Source organism: Thamnophis elegans, chromosome 4 (assembly GCF_009769535.1).
Source record: "Thamnophis elegans isolate rThaEle1 chromosome 4, rThaEle1.pri, whole genome shotgun sequence".
In the NCBI taxonomy this organism is placed as follows: domain Eukaryota; kingdom Metazoa; phylum Chordata; class Lepidosauria; order Squamata; family Colubridae; genus Thamnophis; species Thamnophis elegans.
In genome coordinates, this window is record NC_045544.1 from 133291696 (window position 1) to 133306284 (window position 14589).

At 43.9% G+C, this 14589-nt stretch overlaps 1 protein-coding gene across 3 annotated transcripts in view; it reads left to right on the top strand.

The window, feature by feature from the left end:
- The window catches only part of SYNRG (synergin gamma), a 93960-nt gene that overhangs the window by 67774 nt on the left and 11597 nt on the right, over positions 1–14589 (top strand). For 2 of the 3 annotated variants that reach the window (XM_032215588.1, XM_032215590.1), the window contains 6 exons: positions 1582–2163; positions 4957–5102; positions 8913–8966; positions 9883–9979; positions 12777–12925; positions 14091–14171. In XM_032215588.1, the coding sequence (XP_032071479.1) occupies positions 1582–2163; positions 4957–5102; positions 8913–8966; positions 9883–9979; positions 12777–12925; positions 14091–14171 (1109 nt within the window). The remainder of the gene's footprint in view (positions 1–1581; positions 2164–4956; positions 5103–8912; positions 8967–9882; positions 9980–12776; positions 12926–14090; positions 14172–14589) is intronic. The other variant, XM_032215589.1, reaches the window with a different exon arrangement.

Genomic DNA, 14589 nt, shown 5'->3' on the forward strand with positions numbered 1-14589 from the left:
TTTCTGACAATCACATGCCCCACAGCTGTTTCGTGCGATTGTCGAAAGCTTTCCCCCCCCCCCCCACTTTTCAAAGCACTTTTTCCCCTGCCAGTTCAGGCGAATAGGCAAGAAAAAAATGCTTTAAAGAGTGGGGGGAAAAAGGTTGTATGACAGTCAGCTGTGCCGTGTGATCGTGGGAAATTCTAAATTCACCCACTCCAGATGTTGTCTCCCCCTTTGGTTTTGATTTGCAAGAGATTTGGTGAGAAGATCGCCCATCCCTTCCTTTTTTCACTTTTTAAAGATTTTTTTTTACTATCTATTGGCCCAAAGCGATAGCAAAAAAAATTCTTTAAAAAATGTGTGGGGGGGGGGGAAAGGTTCCCATGATCACACAGCACCGCTGAACCTTTTTTTCCTCTACTTAGAGCAATTTTTAATACAGGTTCAGGCGAATAGGTAGTAAAAAATGCTTTACCAAATTTTTAAAAGTTGGCCATGCCCACCCAGTCACATGACACCCCCCCACCAGGCCACATCCACCAGGCCACGCCCAGGTGGCAAAACTTTTTACATTTCACCACTGCCCAAAGGTGCTTTTTCCAAAAGGCTAGTAGACTTTCTTGGGAATGTGTTTTTTCTTTGAAAACATTTCACTTCTCATCCAAGAAGCTTCTTCTGTTCTCACTACTTCTTGAATAAGAAGCAAAACATTTTCAAAGGGGGAAAAAGAAACCAAGAAACTAGTTGCCTTTTGGAAAAGCAGCTTTGGGACAACCATGACCTGGATGTCTCCTTAGATACTTGGGTGGATACGTTCTCTCATCTCCTTGCTACAACAAAATAATCGATTTCTTTAAGCTACCCATCCTATTTCTGGTAGGGGAGCGTGGAGGAATGCTAAGGAACTGACCTCTGATATTTGAGTTGAAGGAGCAACTGGAGTTTCTCAACTTGTATATAATGCCTTGGTAAGGCCACACTTGGAATACGGCATCCAGTTTTGGTCGCCAAGATATAAAAAAGATGTGGAGACTCTAGAAAGAGTGCAGAGAAGAGCAGCAAAGAGGATTAGGGGACTGGAGGCTAAAGCATATGAGAAACTGTTGCAGGAACTGGGTATGTCTACTTTGATGAAAAGAAGGACTAGGGGAGACATGATAGCAGTCTTCCAATATCTCAGGGGTTGCCACAAAGAAGAGGGAGTCAAACTATTTTCCAAGGCACCTGAGGGTAGAACAAGAAGCAATGGGTGGAAACTAATCAAGGAGAGAAGCAACTTAGAACTGAGGAGAAATTTCCTGACAGTTAGAACAATTAATCAGTGGAACAACTTGCCTCCAGAAGTTGTGAATGCCCCAACACTGGAAGTCTTTAAGAAGATGTTGGATAGCCATTTGTCTGGAACGGTATAACGTTCCCTGCCTGAGCAGAGGGTTGGACTAGAAGACCTCCAAGGTCCAACTCTGTTATTCTTTTCTAGTCTAAATTCACCCACTCCAGATGTTGTCTCCCCCTTTGGTTTTGATTTGCAAGAGGTTTGGTGAGAAGATCGCCCATCCCTTCCTTAACTCTTTGGATGTTTGTTGCTCTTTTTAGGTCTGGATGACTTGAAATGTGCCCCGTTTGGATCGTATAGCAGTGGCTCCCTTCTGAGTAGCTTCCCAAGCTGCGACTGGTTGGATAAAGAAGATGTCTATCAGAGCAGGAAGTCTACCCCCTCCTCCGCTCCTGCAGGAAACGAAGCCTCCTTAGCTACCTCTGTCCTCCAGAAGAAGGAGACCTTTTTCGGCAGCTCTGAAAACATCACCGTGACCACCGTTTCCAAGGTGACAACCTTTGCGAACGAGGACGTGAAGTTCTCATCTTTTGCAAACTTCCAAGGTTCCAGTCCTCGTTCTGTCGACCAAAGCGAGGACGAAGTTGAAGACTTCGGAGAGTTTGCTCGACCTCCGGACGGTGGAAACGAGAGACCAACCGCAGGCGGCCCTCAAGAGGCTGACTCAGCCTCCGTCTCCTCAGAGGCTGGAAAAGAAGTTTTTGATGACTTTGGGGAGTTTCAGGGTGAAAAACCCAAAATCAGCAAATTTGACTTTTTATTAGCCACTTCCCAAGGGAAAATGAAATCCAGTGAAGAAATGATCAAAAGCGAGCTGGCAACTTTTGACCTCTCTGTTCAAGGTGAGAATCCCACGCTGATATTGTGGTTGTAATTACAGGTTGTCCTGTACTTACGACCACGACTTAACTGCTGTTGAGTGAGAAGTTTGTTTTGCCCCATTTTACGACTTTTCTCGTCACCTTTGCTAAGTGAATCACTGCAGTTCTTAAATGAGGAACAAAGCTCTGAAGGGAATCTGGTTTCCCCCGTTGACCTTGCTTGTCGTAACTGTAAGTCAGTTGTCAAGCATCCAAATGTAAATCACATGGCCATGGGGATGCTACAACGGTCATAAGTGTGAAAAATGGTCGTAAGTCACTCTTTTCACTACGGTTGTAACTTTGAATCAGAGGTGGGTTCCTACCGGTTTGGCCAAATAGGTAGTAACTTGGCAGGACATGGGACCATACCGGTTCGATCCTGGGAGCCGTCATCTTTTTTTTCTGTTGTTTTTTTTACAATACAATACAATACAATAGCAGAATTGGAAGGGGCCTTGGAGGTCTTCTCGTCCAACCCCCTGCTCTGGCAGGAAACCCTATGCCGGTGATGGCCAACCTTTTTCTTATAGCTTGCCAAAATTGTGTTCGCTCATGCTATCACCAATTCAATCATCCCTGCCCACCTGCGCATGTGCACATGACACCACCCAACCTGCAAATGCACACACGACCTTTCCCCGGGTTCTGGAGGCTCTGGAGGGCAAAAAATGGCCCCAGCGAGCCAGCTGGAAGTTTGGGAATGAACTTCCGGTTGGCCCGTTGGGCCTCTTTTTCATGCTCCCCAGCCTCCGGAGGCTTACCTGAAGCCTGGGCGAAAATGGTCTGCTCCGGCTCTCCGGAAGGCCAAAAATCAGCTGGCCGGCCCATGCATGCACTCCAGAGCTGATGGCTGGCATGCCAGAAAATATGGCTCCATGTGCCACCTTTGGCACGCGTGCCATAGGTTCACCATCACAGCCCTATGCCATTTCAGACAAATGGTTGTCCAGTCTTTTCTTAAAAGCTTTCATTGATGGAGCATTCACAACTCCTGGAGGCAAGCTGTTCCACTGATTATACAATACAATACAATATAATACAATAGCAGAGTTGGAATGGACCTTGGAGGTCTTCTAGTCCAACCCCCTGCCTAGGCAGGAAACCCTATACCATTTCAGACAAATGGCTATCCAACATCTTCTTTTTTTTTATAATAAATGTTTTTTTAATTTTAATTGAAACAAGTACAGCATCTTTCTTTACATCTGTAGAAAATGTATCAATCGATTACAGATCCTCCATGGTCAACAAACATAACTCATATTAACTTAAGCATTATTATATATCCATTTTCATTTGACTGTAATTATTATTTAAAAATATTAATACAATAGTCTTGAACAATACCTGCCCACACCAGTGGGAAAAGAAAAAATCAAAAAGAAAAAGAAAAAAGAAAAAAATAGAACAAAAAAAAAGACAAAAACGACAAAGGACAAGGCAGGAAAAAAGAAGCACCAAAGCATGTTGTAACCAGTTGATATACTTCTTCTTTTTTATAATAGATACCTGTGTTTTATCCAACATCTTCTTAAAGACTCCCAGTGTTGGGGCATTCACAATTTCTGGTGGCAACTTCTGTTCCACTGATTAATTGTTCTAACCGTCAGGAAATTTCTCCTTACTTCTAAGTTGCTTCTCTCCTTGATTAGTTTCCACCCATTGCTTCTTGTGGTTGTACGTGTAGGAAGTTAGCACCCACCCCTCTCCTAGAAAAATGAAATATTCTAGGAAATATTAAAAAGGCAGAATATTATGTTTCCCTGGATGAGAAAAGGAGAAACATGTTTTTAAGGACAAAGAAGCTTCCTACAGCTCCCTGCCACACATACCCCTTAAGATCTAGGGTGTTGGGATTAAGACATGGCCCTCAGGACATGATAAGATTAAATACAATACAATAGCAGAGTTGGAAGGGACCTTGGAGGTCTTCTAGTCCAACCCCCTGCCTAGGCAGGAAACCCTATATTGTTCCAGACAAATGGCTATCCAACATCTTCTTAAAGACTTCCAGTATTGGGGCATTCACAAGTCCTGGAGGCAACTTCTGTTCCACTGATCAATTGTTCTAACTGTCAGGAAATTTCTCCTTAGTTCTAAGTTGCTTCTCTCCTTGATTAGTTTCCACCCATGGCTTCTTGTTCTACCCTCAGGTGCCTTGGATAGTTTGACTCCCTCTTCTTTGTGGCAACCCCTGAGATATTGGGACCCTGCTATCATGTCTCCCCTAGTCCTTCTTTCTATTAAACTAGACATACCCAGTTCCTGCAACTGTTCTTCATATGTTTTAGTCTCCAGTCCCCTAACCATCTTTGTTGCTCTTCCCTGCGCTCTTTCTAGAGTCTCCGCATCTTTTCTACATCGTGGCAACCAATGTCACCCTTTACCCATCTCACCACATGGCACCTGGGAAGATTACATCACCCAGCAAGGCTCAACCAGGGACTCAGGACAGTCTACAGAGTTGCTTCTGCATGGCCCCATGGGAGTCTGACAACCAATCAGAATACAAGCTCAAATTCAAAAGCCCAGAGAGGGTGTAAAACTCAGGCACTCTCATCACCTCTTCCCTTTTTCCCCCAGGATCTCAAACCATGCATATCCTCCTGCCCACCATCAATAAACATTCTTTCCAAGCAATTTCCATTAATCCAGTGTCTTTTTTCCCCACCTGGAACTGAACCCAGAAGGATATTTCTTCCAACATAAGTCAAGAAATATCTGTATTCACCCTAACCTCACCACCCCTTTAATACCTGTCTTTCTTTCCAGGTTCTCACAAAAGGACCCTAAGTTTGGGCTCCTCCCCTCTGCCCCCAGTGGAGCAGCCCTTTAGGGATCGATCAAACACGCTGAGCGAGAAGCCTTCGCTGCCTGTCATCCGAGACAAGTACAAAGACCTTACTGGAGAAGTAGAGGTAAGGGGAGAACCAAAAAATGGGTTGTGGCTTGGAGCATCTGTGCTGAAAACAATGGCTTGATTAAGCAGGTGCCAAACTGCAAATGCAGGTGAGGCAAAAATCCTTGTGGGCAGAATAGGGAGCTGCTGAAAGAGAAGCCGAGTTGTAGCTACCTTGTTTCCCCGATACGCTCAGTTTTCATTATGATTCTTTCACTTATTGCCTACAGCAGTGCGTTTCTCAGTCTCTGCGACTTTAAGATCTATGGACTTCAATTCCCAGAGTTCCCCAGCCAGACTCTGGCTGGGGAATTCTGGGAGTTGAAGTCCATAGATAATAAAACTTCCTGAGTTTGAGAAATACTTACAAACATATCTGCATGCTGTCCAATTCATTCCAGATTTCAGTAGGAGTGCAAGCAACAAAATGAGTGGTGCGCTAGCCTAGAGGTGGTGCTCTGGCCTCACAATCAGGAGGCTGTGAGTTTGATCCTACATAGAGGCAGATATTTCTCTCTCTCTGGGCACATTGAGATTCTATCTGCTGAACAAAACTGCATTGGCGACAGGAAGGGCATCCGGCCAGTAGACACTCAGCTTCACTCGGTTGCCCAGGTTCCACCCTGCAAAGGATTATGGGGTCATTCAAAAAGATGATGACAAGGAACAAAATAAAATACAAATGAGAAAAATGATTCAGAGCAACCCATCTCATAAACCAAACCCACCAGCCCATGCTCAGCCACATTTTCCAATCAAGGGGCAACATGCACACCAAAAATTCTTTGGAACCAGCCCGTTTAACCTGCTTCCAAAATGACGGTAGGATGGAACCAGTTTTGCTAACGGATAGCGATCAAAATCCCCTGTTTGATCTTCCCAACTTGGTGGGAAGAGACCCACAACTTTTCTTCCCAAACTTAAATTTCCGTTATAATATAGAGTTGGAAAAATGGGAAAAACTTTGGGGAACAAATTTGAAATTGACCACGTCTGCGGCATACAAGGAAAACCACTACAAAATGTTTTACAGAATGCACCCGCTGTCCGTGATACTCGCGGAAATATCTCCAAACGTATCCCCGATGTGCTGGAAGTGTCGAAAATCTTATGGGACTTATTACCACACACGGTGGACATGTGAGGCAGCATAAACATTCTGGATTAAAATTAGAAACTGTCTAGAAGACATAACCGGGAATCATATACCATATTTTTCAGAGTATAAGACGCACATTTTTTCTCAAAAAAGAGACTGAAAATCTAGGTGCGTCTTATACACTGAAAACAGCATATTTTGCCTCCTGAAGCCCCGCCTCCTTCACCAAAATGGTTGTGCATACCCTTATGGAGGCTTTCAAAGAGCTCCTAGGGGCAGTTTTTTGCTTGTTTGGGGGGGGGGCAGCCCCCAGGAGCACTCTACAAGCCTCCTAAAGGCTATGCATGCCCTTTCTTGGCAAAAAAAACCTGGGGCCGTTTTTTGCAAAAAAAACTGAGTCGGTTTTGCTCGTTCCCCTCCCCCCAGGAGCATTCTACCAGTCCTCCAAGGCTATTCATGCCTTTGTTTTGAAAAAAACCTGGCCCATTTTTGTGAGGTTTGTAGAGTGCAAAAACTTTTTTTCCCCTTTTGGAAAACTTTTTAACTGATTGATGAGAATTAAATTGATCAAGTGCTGTGCCAGTAGAAACACCTACCTATCTACTGTATTTCTCTCTCTCTATTTCTCTCTCTCTATCCCTCTAGCTACCTACCTACCTACACACACTTTCTCCCTACCTACCTACTGTATTTCTCTATCTCTCTATTTCTCTCTCTATCCCTCTGCCTACCAACCTACCTTCTCTCTCTCTCTCTCTTTCTATTTCTCTCTCTATCCCTCTACCTACCTACCTACCTACCTACACACACTTTCTCCCTACCTACCTACTGTATTTCTCTCTCTTTCTCTCCCTCTCTATCCCTCTATCTACCTACCTACTTTTTTAAAAAAAATTGCCTCTTCAAAACCTTGGTGTGTCATACTCCGAAAAATATGGTAGATTGGAAATCAGAGACATTTCTATTAAGTCTAACCACAACAAATTACAGTAAAGAAATGCTACACCTAATTTTACATATTATCACAGCGACCAGAATACCATATGGACAGAAATGAAAAAGTAACACAGTATGGAACAAAGATGATAATAAGGAAAAATACGCGGAGATGGACAAATTGACTAAAGAAATTCAAGGAAAGGAGGAATCAGAATATTTAGTTTGGGAAAAGTGGTACAAATGATTAGAGCCATGAGGGCGAATCTATGGCACGCATGGCACAGGTGGCACGCAGAGCCATTTGTCAGGGCACATGAGGCGTTACCCTGTCAGCTGGCCAGCGCGCATGCGCGCGCTGGCCAACTGACTTCATCCTTCTTTTGAGGCCATTTTTCACCCTCCCGAGGCTTCCTTGAAGCCTCCAGAGCACAAAACCAGAAATTAAGGAAACATACTTCTGGTTTGCTTGTGGGGCCGATTTTAGCCCTCCGGAGCCTTCAGAGGCCTTCAGGAGGCTTCCCTGAAGACTCCAGAGGATGAAAAATGGACCTACGGACAAACCGGAAGTGACTTCCCATTTGCTAGTAGGGTTGTTTTTTGCCCTCCAGAGCCTTCAGGGAAGCCTCCTGAAGGCCCCTGAAGGCTCCGGAGGGCTAAAACCAGCCCTACGAGCAAACCGGAAGTAAGTTCCTGAACTTCTGGTTTGCTCATAGGGCCGGTTTTTCGCACTCTGGAGGCTTCAGGGAAGCTCCTGAAACCTCCGGAGGGCCTCCAGGGGGGCAAGGAGGCAGTTTTCGCCCTTCCCAGGCTCCTGTAAAGCCTCTGGACCCTGGGGAGGATGAAAAAAGCACGCCAAAAATGGGGGGAGAATGCTGGTTGTGCATGCATGCGCGCTGGGGTCATGCGCATAGCATTATGGGTGTGGCATGCATGCGCACGACCCCTCTGCGTTCCCCCCGCTTTTGGCACACGAGCCAAAAAAAGTTCTCCATCACTGGATTAGAGGATAGAAATAAGAAATCGGGAAATGTAAAATGTATTGTAGAAAAATAAGAATATAGCGATAAGAGGATAGGAAGCATAATTTAAGATATATAAACGTAAGAGAAAGATATACAGTATAACAAAGGGAATATGATAGTCTGTTACAAATAACTTAACACAAACAACGAAAGCAAAGGAGTAAAAAACAAGGTGGCCATAAATGTCAAATTAGAATGCATAGAAGGGGAAATAATAACTGTAAAGATGTACCGATCAGTATCTGTTGTGAGAAGGAACACTCAGTTCCAGTGTTGTTTGTAAGTCATGCGTATGTTTTTGTTGATGTGTTTAAGTGTTTAAAATAAAAATTAAAAAAGAACACAAAGAAGATGATGACAAGGAACAAAAAATAAAATACAAATGAGAAAAATGATTGAGAGCAACCCATCTCATAAACCAAACCCACCAGCCCATGTTCAGCCCCATTTTCCAATCAAGAGGCAACATGCATACCAATAATTCTTTGGAACCAGCCCATTTAATGTGCTTCCAAAATGACAGTAGGAGGGAACCAGTTTTCCTAGCGGATAGTGATCAAAATGCCCTATTTCATCTTCCCAACTTGGTGGGAAGAGACCCACAACTTTCCTTCCCAAATTGTTATGTTATAGATGAAGGAGAATTTGAAAAGTTTCTGATCTTCCACACCTGGATTTGGCTCTCCCGTGCAGAAAAATATTCACTCTTAAAACATCATTCCATGTTGGTTTTTTTGTAGAAATTGTTTCTTTTACTTTCTCCCACTAGGAAAGTGAGAGATATGCCTATGAATGGCAGAGATGCTTGGAAAGTGCGCTGCAGGTAAGTAAGTGACCACCATCTACATGAATAGCTTCCTTTCTTTTTATGTAGGTGTTACATGGTGATTTGAAAAGGGGAAAGTTGGTCACGACATCTATAGAGCCGCGAGAATAGTTTGTACAATCGAATTCAGTTGGTTGTGTTATATTGTTGTCACAATATAAAAAATTATGGAAAGAGTGCACAGAAGAGCCACAAAGATGATTAAGGGGCTGGAGGCTAAAACAAAAAGAACATTTGCAGGAATTGGCAGGTCTAGTTTAATGAAGAGAAGGATTAAGAGTGACATGAGATCAGTGTTGCATTATCTAAGGGGCTGTTACAAAGAAGAGACAGTCAAGCTATTCTCCAAAGCATCTGAGGGCAGGACAAGAAGCAATGGGTGGAAACTAATCAAGGAGAGAAGCAACCTAGAACTAAGGAGGAATTTCCTGACAGTGAGAACAATTAACCAGTGGAACAGCTTGCCACCAGAAGTTGTGGGTGCTCCAACACTGGAGGTTTTGAAGAAGAGATTGGACAGCTACTTGTCTGAAATGGTATAGGATCTCCGGCTTGAGCAGGGGGTTGGACTAGAAGACCTCTAAGGTCTTAGAGCCTCTGGAGCCTGGGGAGGGCGGAAAAAGCATGCAAAAAATGGGGGTCGCGCCTGTAGTGCATGCATGCGCACTGGGGGGTTGCGCATTGCATTATGGGTGCAGCACGTCTGCACACGACCCCCCCCCCTGCGCTCCCCCGACTTTGGCATGCGAGCCAAAAAAGGTTCACCATCTCTGGACTAGCACATATGTGTGAGGGGAATTTTTACCTTTACCGTATGTAAAGCAAGCTGTGTAGGATAAACATTGGATAGAATTCAGCAGCTGACTGTGTAACTTTGATGCACCTGTGCTAAAGTGAACCTCTCCTCTCATAGGTCATCAAGAAAGCGAATGACATCCTGAACGGAATCAGCAGCTCTTCTGTATGTACTGAAGTCATCCAGTCTGTGCAGGGCATGGAATATTTATTAGGTATAATTTTATTTCATTTCATATCTCAGTAACACAATTGCAGGTAGTTCTCGACTTACGACCAGTTGCTTAAGAACCATTTGGAGTTGCAAGTGCCAAATACACATGCTTTGTGGGGCACTTGGCAACTGGCTCACCTTTATGGCCATTTGCAACATCCCACGGTTACCCGACCACAATGTGTGATCTTTTTTGGCAGTTTTTGGCATTTACTTCGTTTCTAGCAATAGCACTTAGAGTCTAAGTCGTAAACTTACATACTGCTTCACAATGCTTTACAGCCCCTCTTTAAGCGGTTTACAAAGTCAGCCTCTTGCCCCCAACAATCTGGGTCCTCATTTTACCCACCTCGGAAGGTTGGAAGGCTGAGTCGACTCAAAAACATCCACTGGGAAAATGGATTCTCTTAACCACCATGGTGTTTGCTTAACGGCCATTGTGGGAAACAGTCATAACTTCAAATCTTGTCATGTGGCACTTCGATTTATGACTGCTATGGCTATAATTCTGAGCTCAATTATGGTTGTAAGTCAAGGACAACTTGTAACATGAATTAAAAGTAACCAGGTGCTTGTGAGGATGGTTGGCTGGGAAGAAGGGAGTTTTCTCCTTAAAGGCAGGGGTTTCCAACCTAGGTGACCTTATGACTTGTGGACTTCAACTCTGTCAGAGTTTTGGACTGGGAAGACATGGTAACAAGGTCAGCCAATGAATAGACATGGCAACTGGGTCAGCCAAAGAGGGCTGTTAGGAAACTGAAACAGTATTTGCTGTGTGAGCAACGAGGAGCCTGGGTGTGGCTTAGCTCAACTGTTCAAAGCTCTGAGTCTGTGCTGAGCTCTAAACTGGTCTGCTGCTCTGAACTGAAACTGAAACTGTTCTCTCCTTTGCCTGTGTTTGCTTGTATTTACTACCATGTTGGAAAACCTGCTTTTGGTATTGTATATTTACTTCATGTGTTATATTACATATAAAGAGAAATTAATGAATTCTGCTGAATCATTTACCTCTGTGTGTGCTTTCTGGATGGGATTGCTGCAACAAACTCTGACTGCAAAATTCTGGGAGTTGGAAGTCCACAAGTTGCAAAATTGCCAAGGTTGGAGAACCTTGCTGATAGGCATCGATTTATAGAACAGGAACTAAAAATAGAAGGGAAGTAACTAGAAGTAACAATAACTATAAGCTGTCTGCAAGGAGTATAAATCCTTCCATGTCCCACCATCCAATCAGAGCTGAAGAAGCTTCTTGGATGAGAAGTGAAACATCTTCAAAGAATAACAAGAAAGTCCAGTTGCCTCTTGAAAAATGCACCTTTGGGACAACCTGGATGACAGAGAATCTCCATAGACAACAATTAACAGTAACTACAAGGAATCTAACATCAGAAGAAACATTCTTCCCATGTTAGCTCCCTTGTACTTACTGTTAGTTAGTTCCCTTGTAGTTAGTTAGTTCCCTTCTAGTTGTCTATAGAGGTTTCAAGGGAAAGTAGGCAGAAAGACAAGTATTTGTCTATAACTTTGAGATGGGCGAGATTTAAATCTCGCCCATCTCAAAGTTATAGACAAATACTTGTCTTTCTGCCTACTTTCCCTTGAAATGTTGCTATTTCAAGTAAATTACCTTTTATAAATCATGATGTGATTTGGTCAGTGATCTAACTCATCCATGGTTGGATGCACAAATGAGAATCAAAAGTCCTCAACATCCAACAGACGGCAAAGATTTTCCTGTATCAAAAGACCCCGAAAACCTGTCTCTGGCCCAAGCAAATATTAAGGTTCTGTTGACATGGTATATTTAACTGGGTTATTGGGGTGGGGAGTAGATATCCTGTGTGAACCATCTGCCCCTGCCAACTCTTCCATGCAAATCAAACCAGAGACTGCCAGGTGAGCAGTTAACCAATGGGTTGGTTGCCTCAAAGGGTTAGTCATGGTTGTGACCCTGTCGGTCACAACCATGACCTGGAGGACTGAGAATCTCCATTGACAATGGGTTGATTGGCTTCTTTCTCTTCCGTATGATAGAGGCGAAATCCTATAGTAGTCCTCCCTGCAAAGATAGTTTCTTCTCTTGGCTATTCATCTCTGTGTCTCTTTTTCACCGCCATCACCTTGCTCACCTAGGTTTTAAAGGAAACAGGAAGGATGGGGGAGGGACATCCTCCCAACTCTCTTGGTTCAGAAGCAGTATGAGAAATTAAATGCCTGTGCAAAAATGGTGGGACTTAATGCCCAAGTGCAGGCAGCCCTCAACCTAACAACTACAACATATGAACGATGGTTAGAGAAGCTGGGCATGGCTAGTTTAGTGAAGGGAAGGACCAGGGGAGACAGGATAGCAGCCTTTCAATATTTGAGGGGCTACCACAGAGAGGAGGGGGTCAAGCTATTTTCCAAGGCACCTGAAGGCCAGAGAAGGAATAATGGATGGAAACTGACCAAGGAGAGATTCAATCTAGAAATAAGGAGGAACTTTCTGACAGCAAGAACAATCGATCAATGAAACAGATTGCCTTCAGAGGTTGTGGGGGCTTCATCACGAGACTTTCAAGAAGAGATTGGACTGCCATTTGTCAGAAATGGTATAAAGTCTCCTGCTTGAGTGAGGGGGAGAGGTTGGACTAGATGACCTATAAGGTCCCTTCCAACTCTGTTAATCTTTCAGTTCTGTTAGTCACAGTGCCTTCTGAGCTAAGACTATATCTCATATATGATACAGGTAAATCCATCCCCCTTTGCCCGTATGACCTCTTGCTGTGTCTCTTGCTCTTTTTTCAAATGCTTCCTAGGGGTCGTTGAAGTTTATCGAGTCACCAAGCGCGTGGAGCTGGGCATCAAAGCCACCGCCGTCTGCAGTGAGAAGCTCCAACTGCTCCTGAAGGATATCGATAAAGTGTGGAATAACCTGATTGGATTCATGTCCCTTGCAGCGTTAACGGTAAGCGGCTTTTGAATAATTGCTTGAGGAACATCTGTGGGGCCAGGAGAACGGTTGAATTGGATTGTATCTGCATATAATTTCATTAAGCCATTATGATCACTGCATATGTGTGAGTGGCAGCATATATATTTCTGAGGCTAAGTCCAGATAAACATAGAATAAAATATGGAATGGAATAGAATGGGAAAAGGAATAGGAATAGAATAGAATAGAATAGTTGGAAGGGACCTTGGAGGTCATCTGGTCTAACCCCCTGCTCAGGCAGGAAAACCTATATACTGTTTCAGACAAATGGTTATCCAGTCTCTTTTTAAAAACTTCCAGTGTTAGAGAATTCCCAATTTCTGGAGGCAAGTTGTTCCACTGGCTAATAGTTCTAACTGTCAGGAAATTTCTCCTTGGTTCTAGGTTGCTTCTCTCCTTGATTAGTTTCCATCTAATGCTTCTTGTCCTGCCCTCAGGTGCTTTGGAGAATAGCTTGACTATTTGAATAGTCCAGCGACCTGATTGCCTAGATCTACCTAGACTAACTCAAAAGGTTAAATTCAGACCAACCATCAAGTAAGCCATACCCCAGCCAAGAAACTGCTAAAGAGCCACCAGCAAATAGCCCAACCAAAGAATCCCTAAGTCTGCCTCCACCCACCCAGACAGGCAAGACACCAGAAGATAAACTGACAGCAAACAGCACCCCTTACTAGCACTGATGACGTTACCTAGTTAGGGTAATGAAACGTCTGCAAGAAAACAGGCAACCTCAGAGAGCACCAAGGACCCTCAGTTTTATTATCCTAATACAGGCATTGCCTGAATTATACAAGGCCTTCATTCCAGGAATCCCTGCCCTAAGCTAATTTTCATCAAGTCTGGGGGCATGTTGTGCACATATAGAAACCAATAATTGACATTTTTGCAACCCTGTGGAATTGTAGCTAGTCCTCAGCTTATTGACAGTTTGTTTAACAATGGTTCAAAGTTACAACAGTGTCAGGAAAAAAATTACTTGCAACCTGTTCTCGCACTTACAACTGTCGCACCACCCTGTCAGTCATACGATTTGTAATTCAGGCACTTCACTTCGAACAAGGCTTACATTTGCGCTTGGTTGCAATGTCCTGCAGTCACCTGATCATCGTTTGCAATCTTCAATTCTGTTTTCCAGCAAAAAAATGGCCACTGGGGAAGCCCAATTTTGCTTAACGGACTGCATGATTCCCTTAACAGCCATGTGATTCACTTAATGGTAATTCATTTAAAAACCACTGTAAAAATTGTTGTAAAGTTAGGTCTGACTTACGATGGAAATTCTGGTCCTAATTGGGGTCAGAAGTCAAGGACTTCCTGTATCACCTCATGAAGGAAGGAAGTTCAAAGGAAGAACATCTGCTTTATTCGGAGGTCTCTCTAGGACAGTGAAGGCTAACCTTTTTGTCCTCGCGTACCAAAAGCATGTGTGCGTGTGCGCTCACCCATAATGCAGTGCATGTGCAACATTCACATACACCGTTTTGGACTTAGCAGGCCTCCCTGAAGCCTCCTTGGACCAAAACCGGACTGCGGGGGGAGGCATGCACACCTGTGCCCCATTTTGGGCCTAACAGGCCTCCCTGAAGCCTCCTGGGACCAAAAACAGGCCGTGGGGGGGGGGGGGGGGCGACACA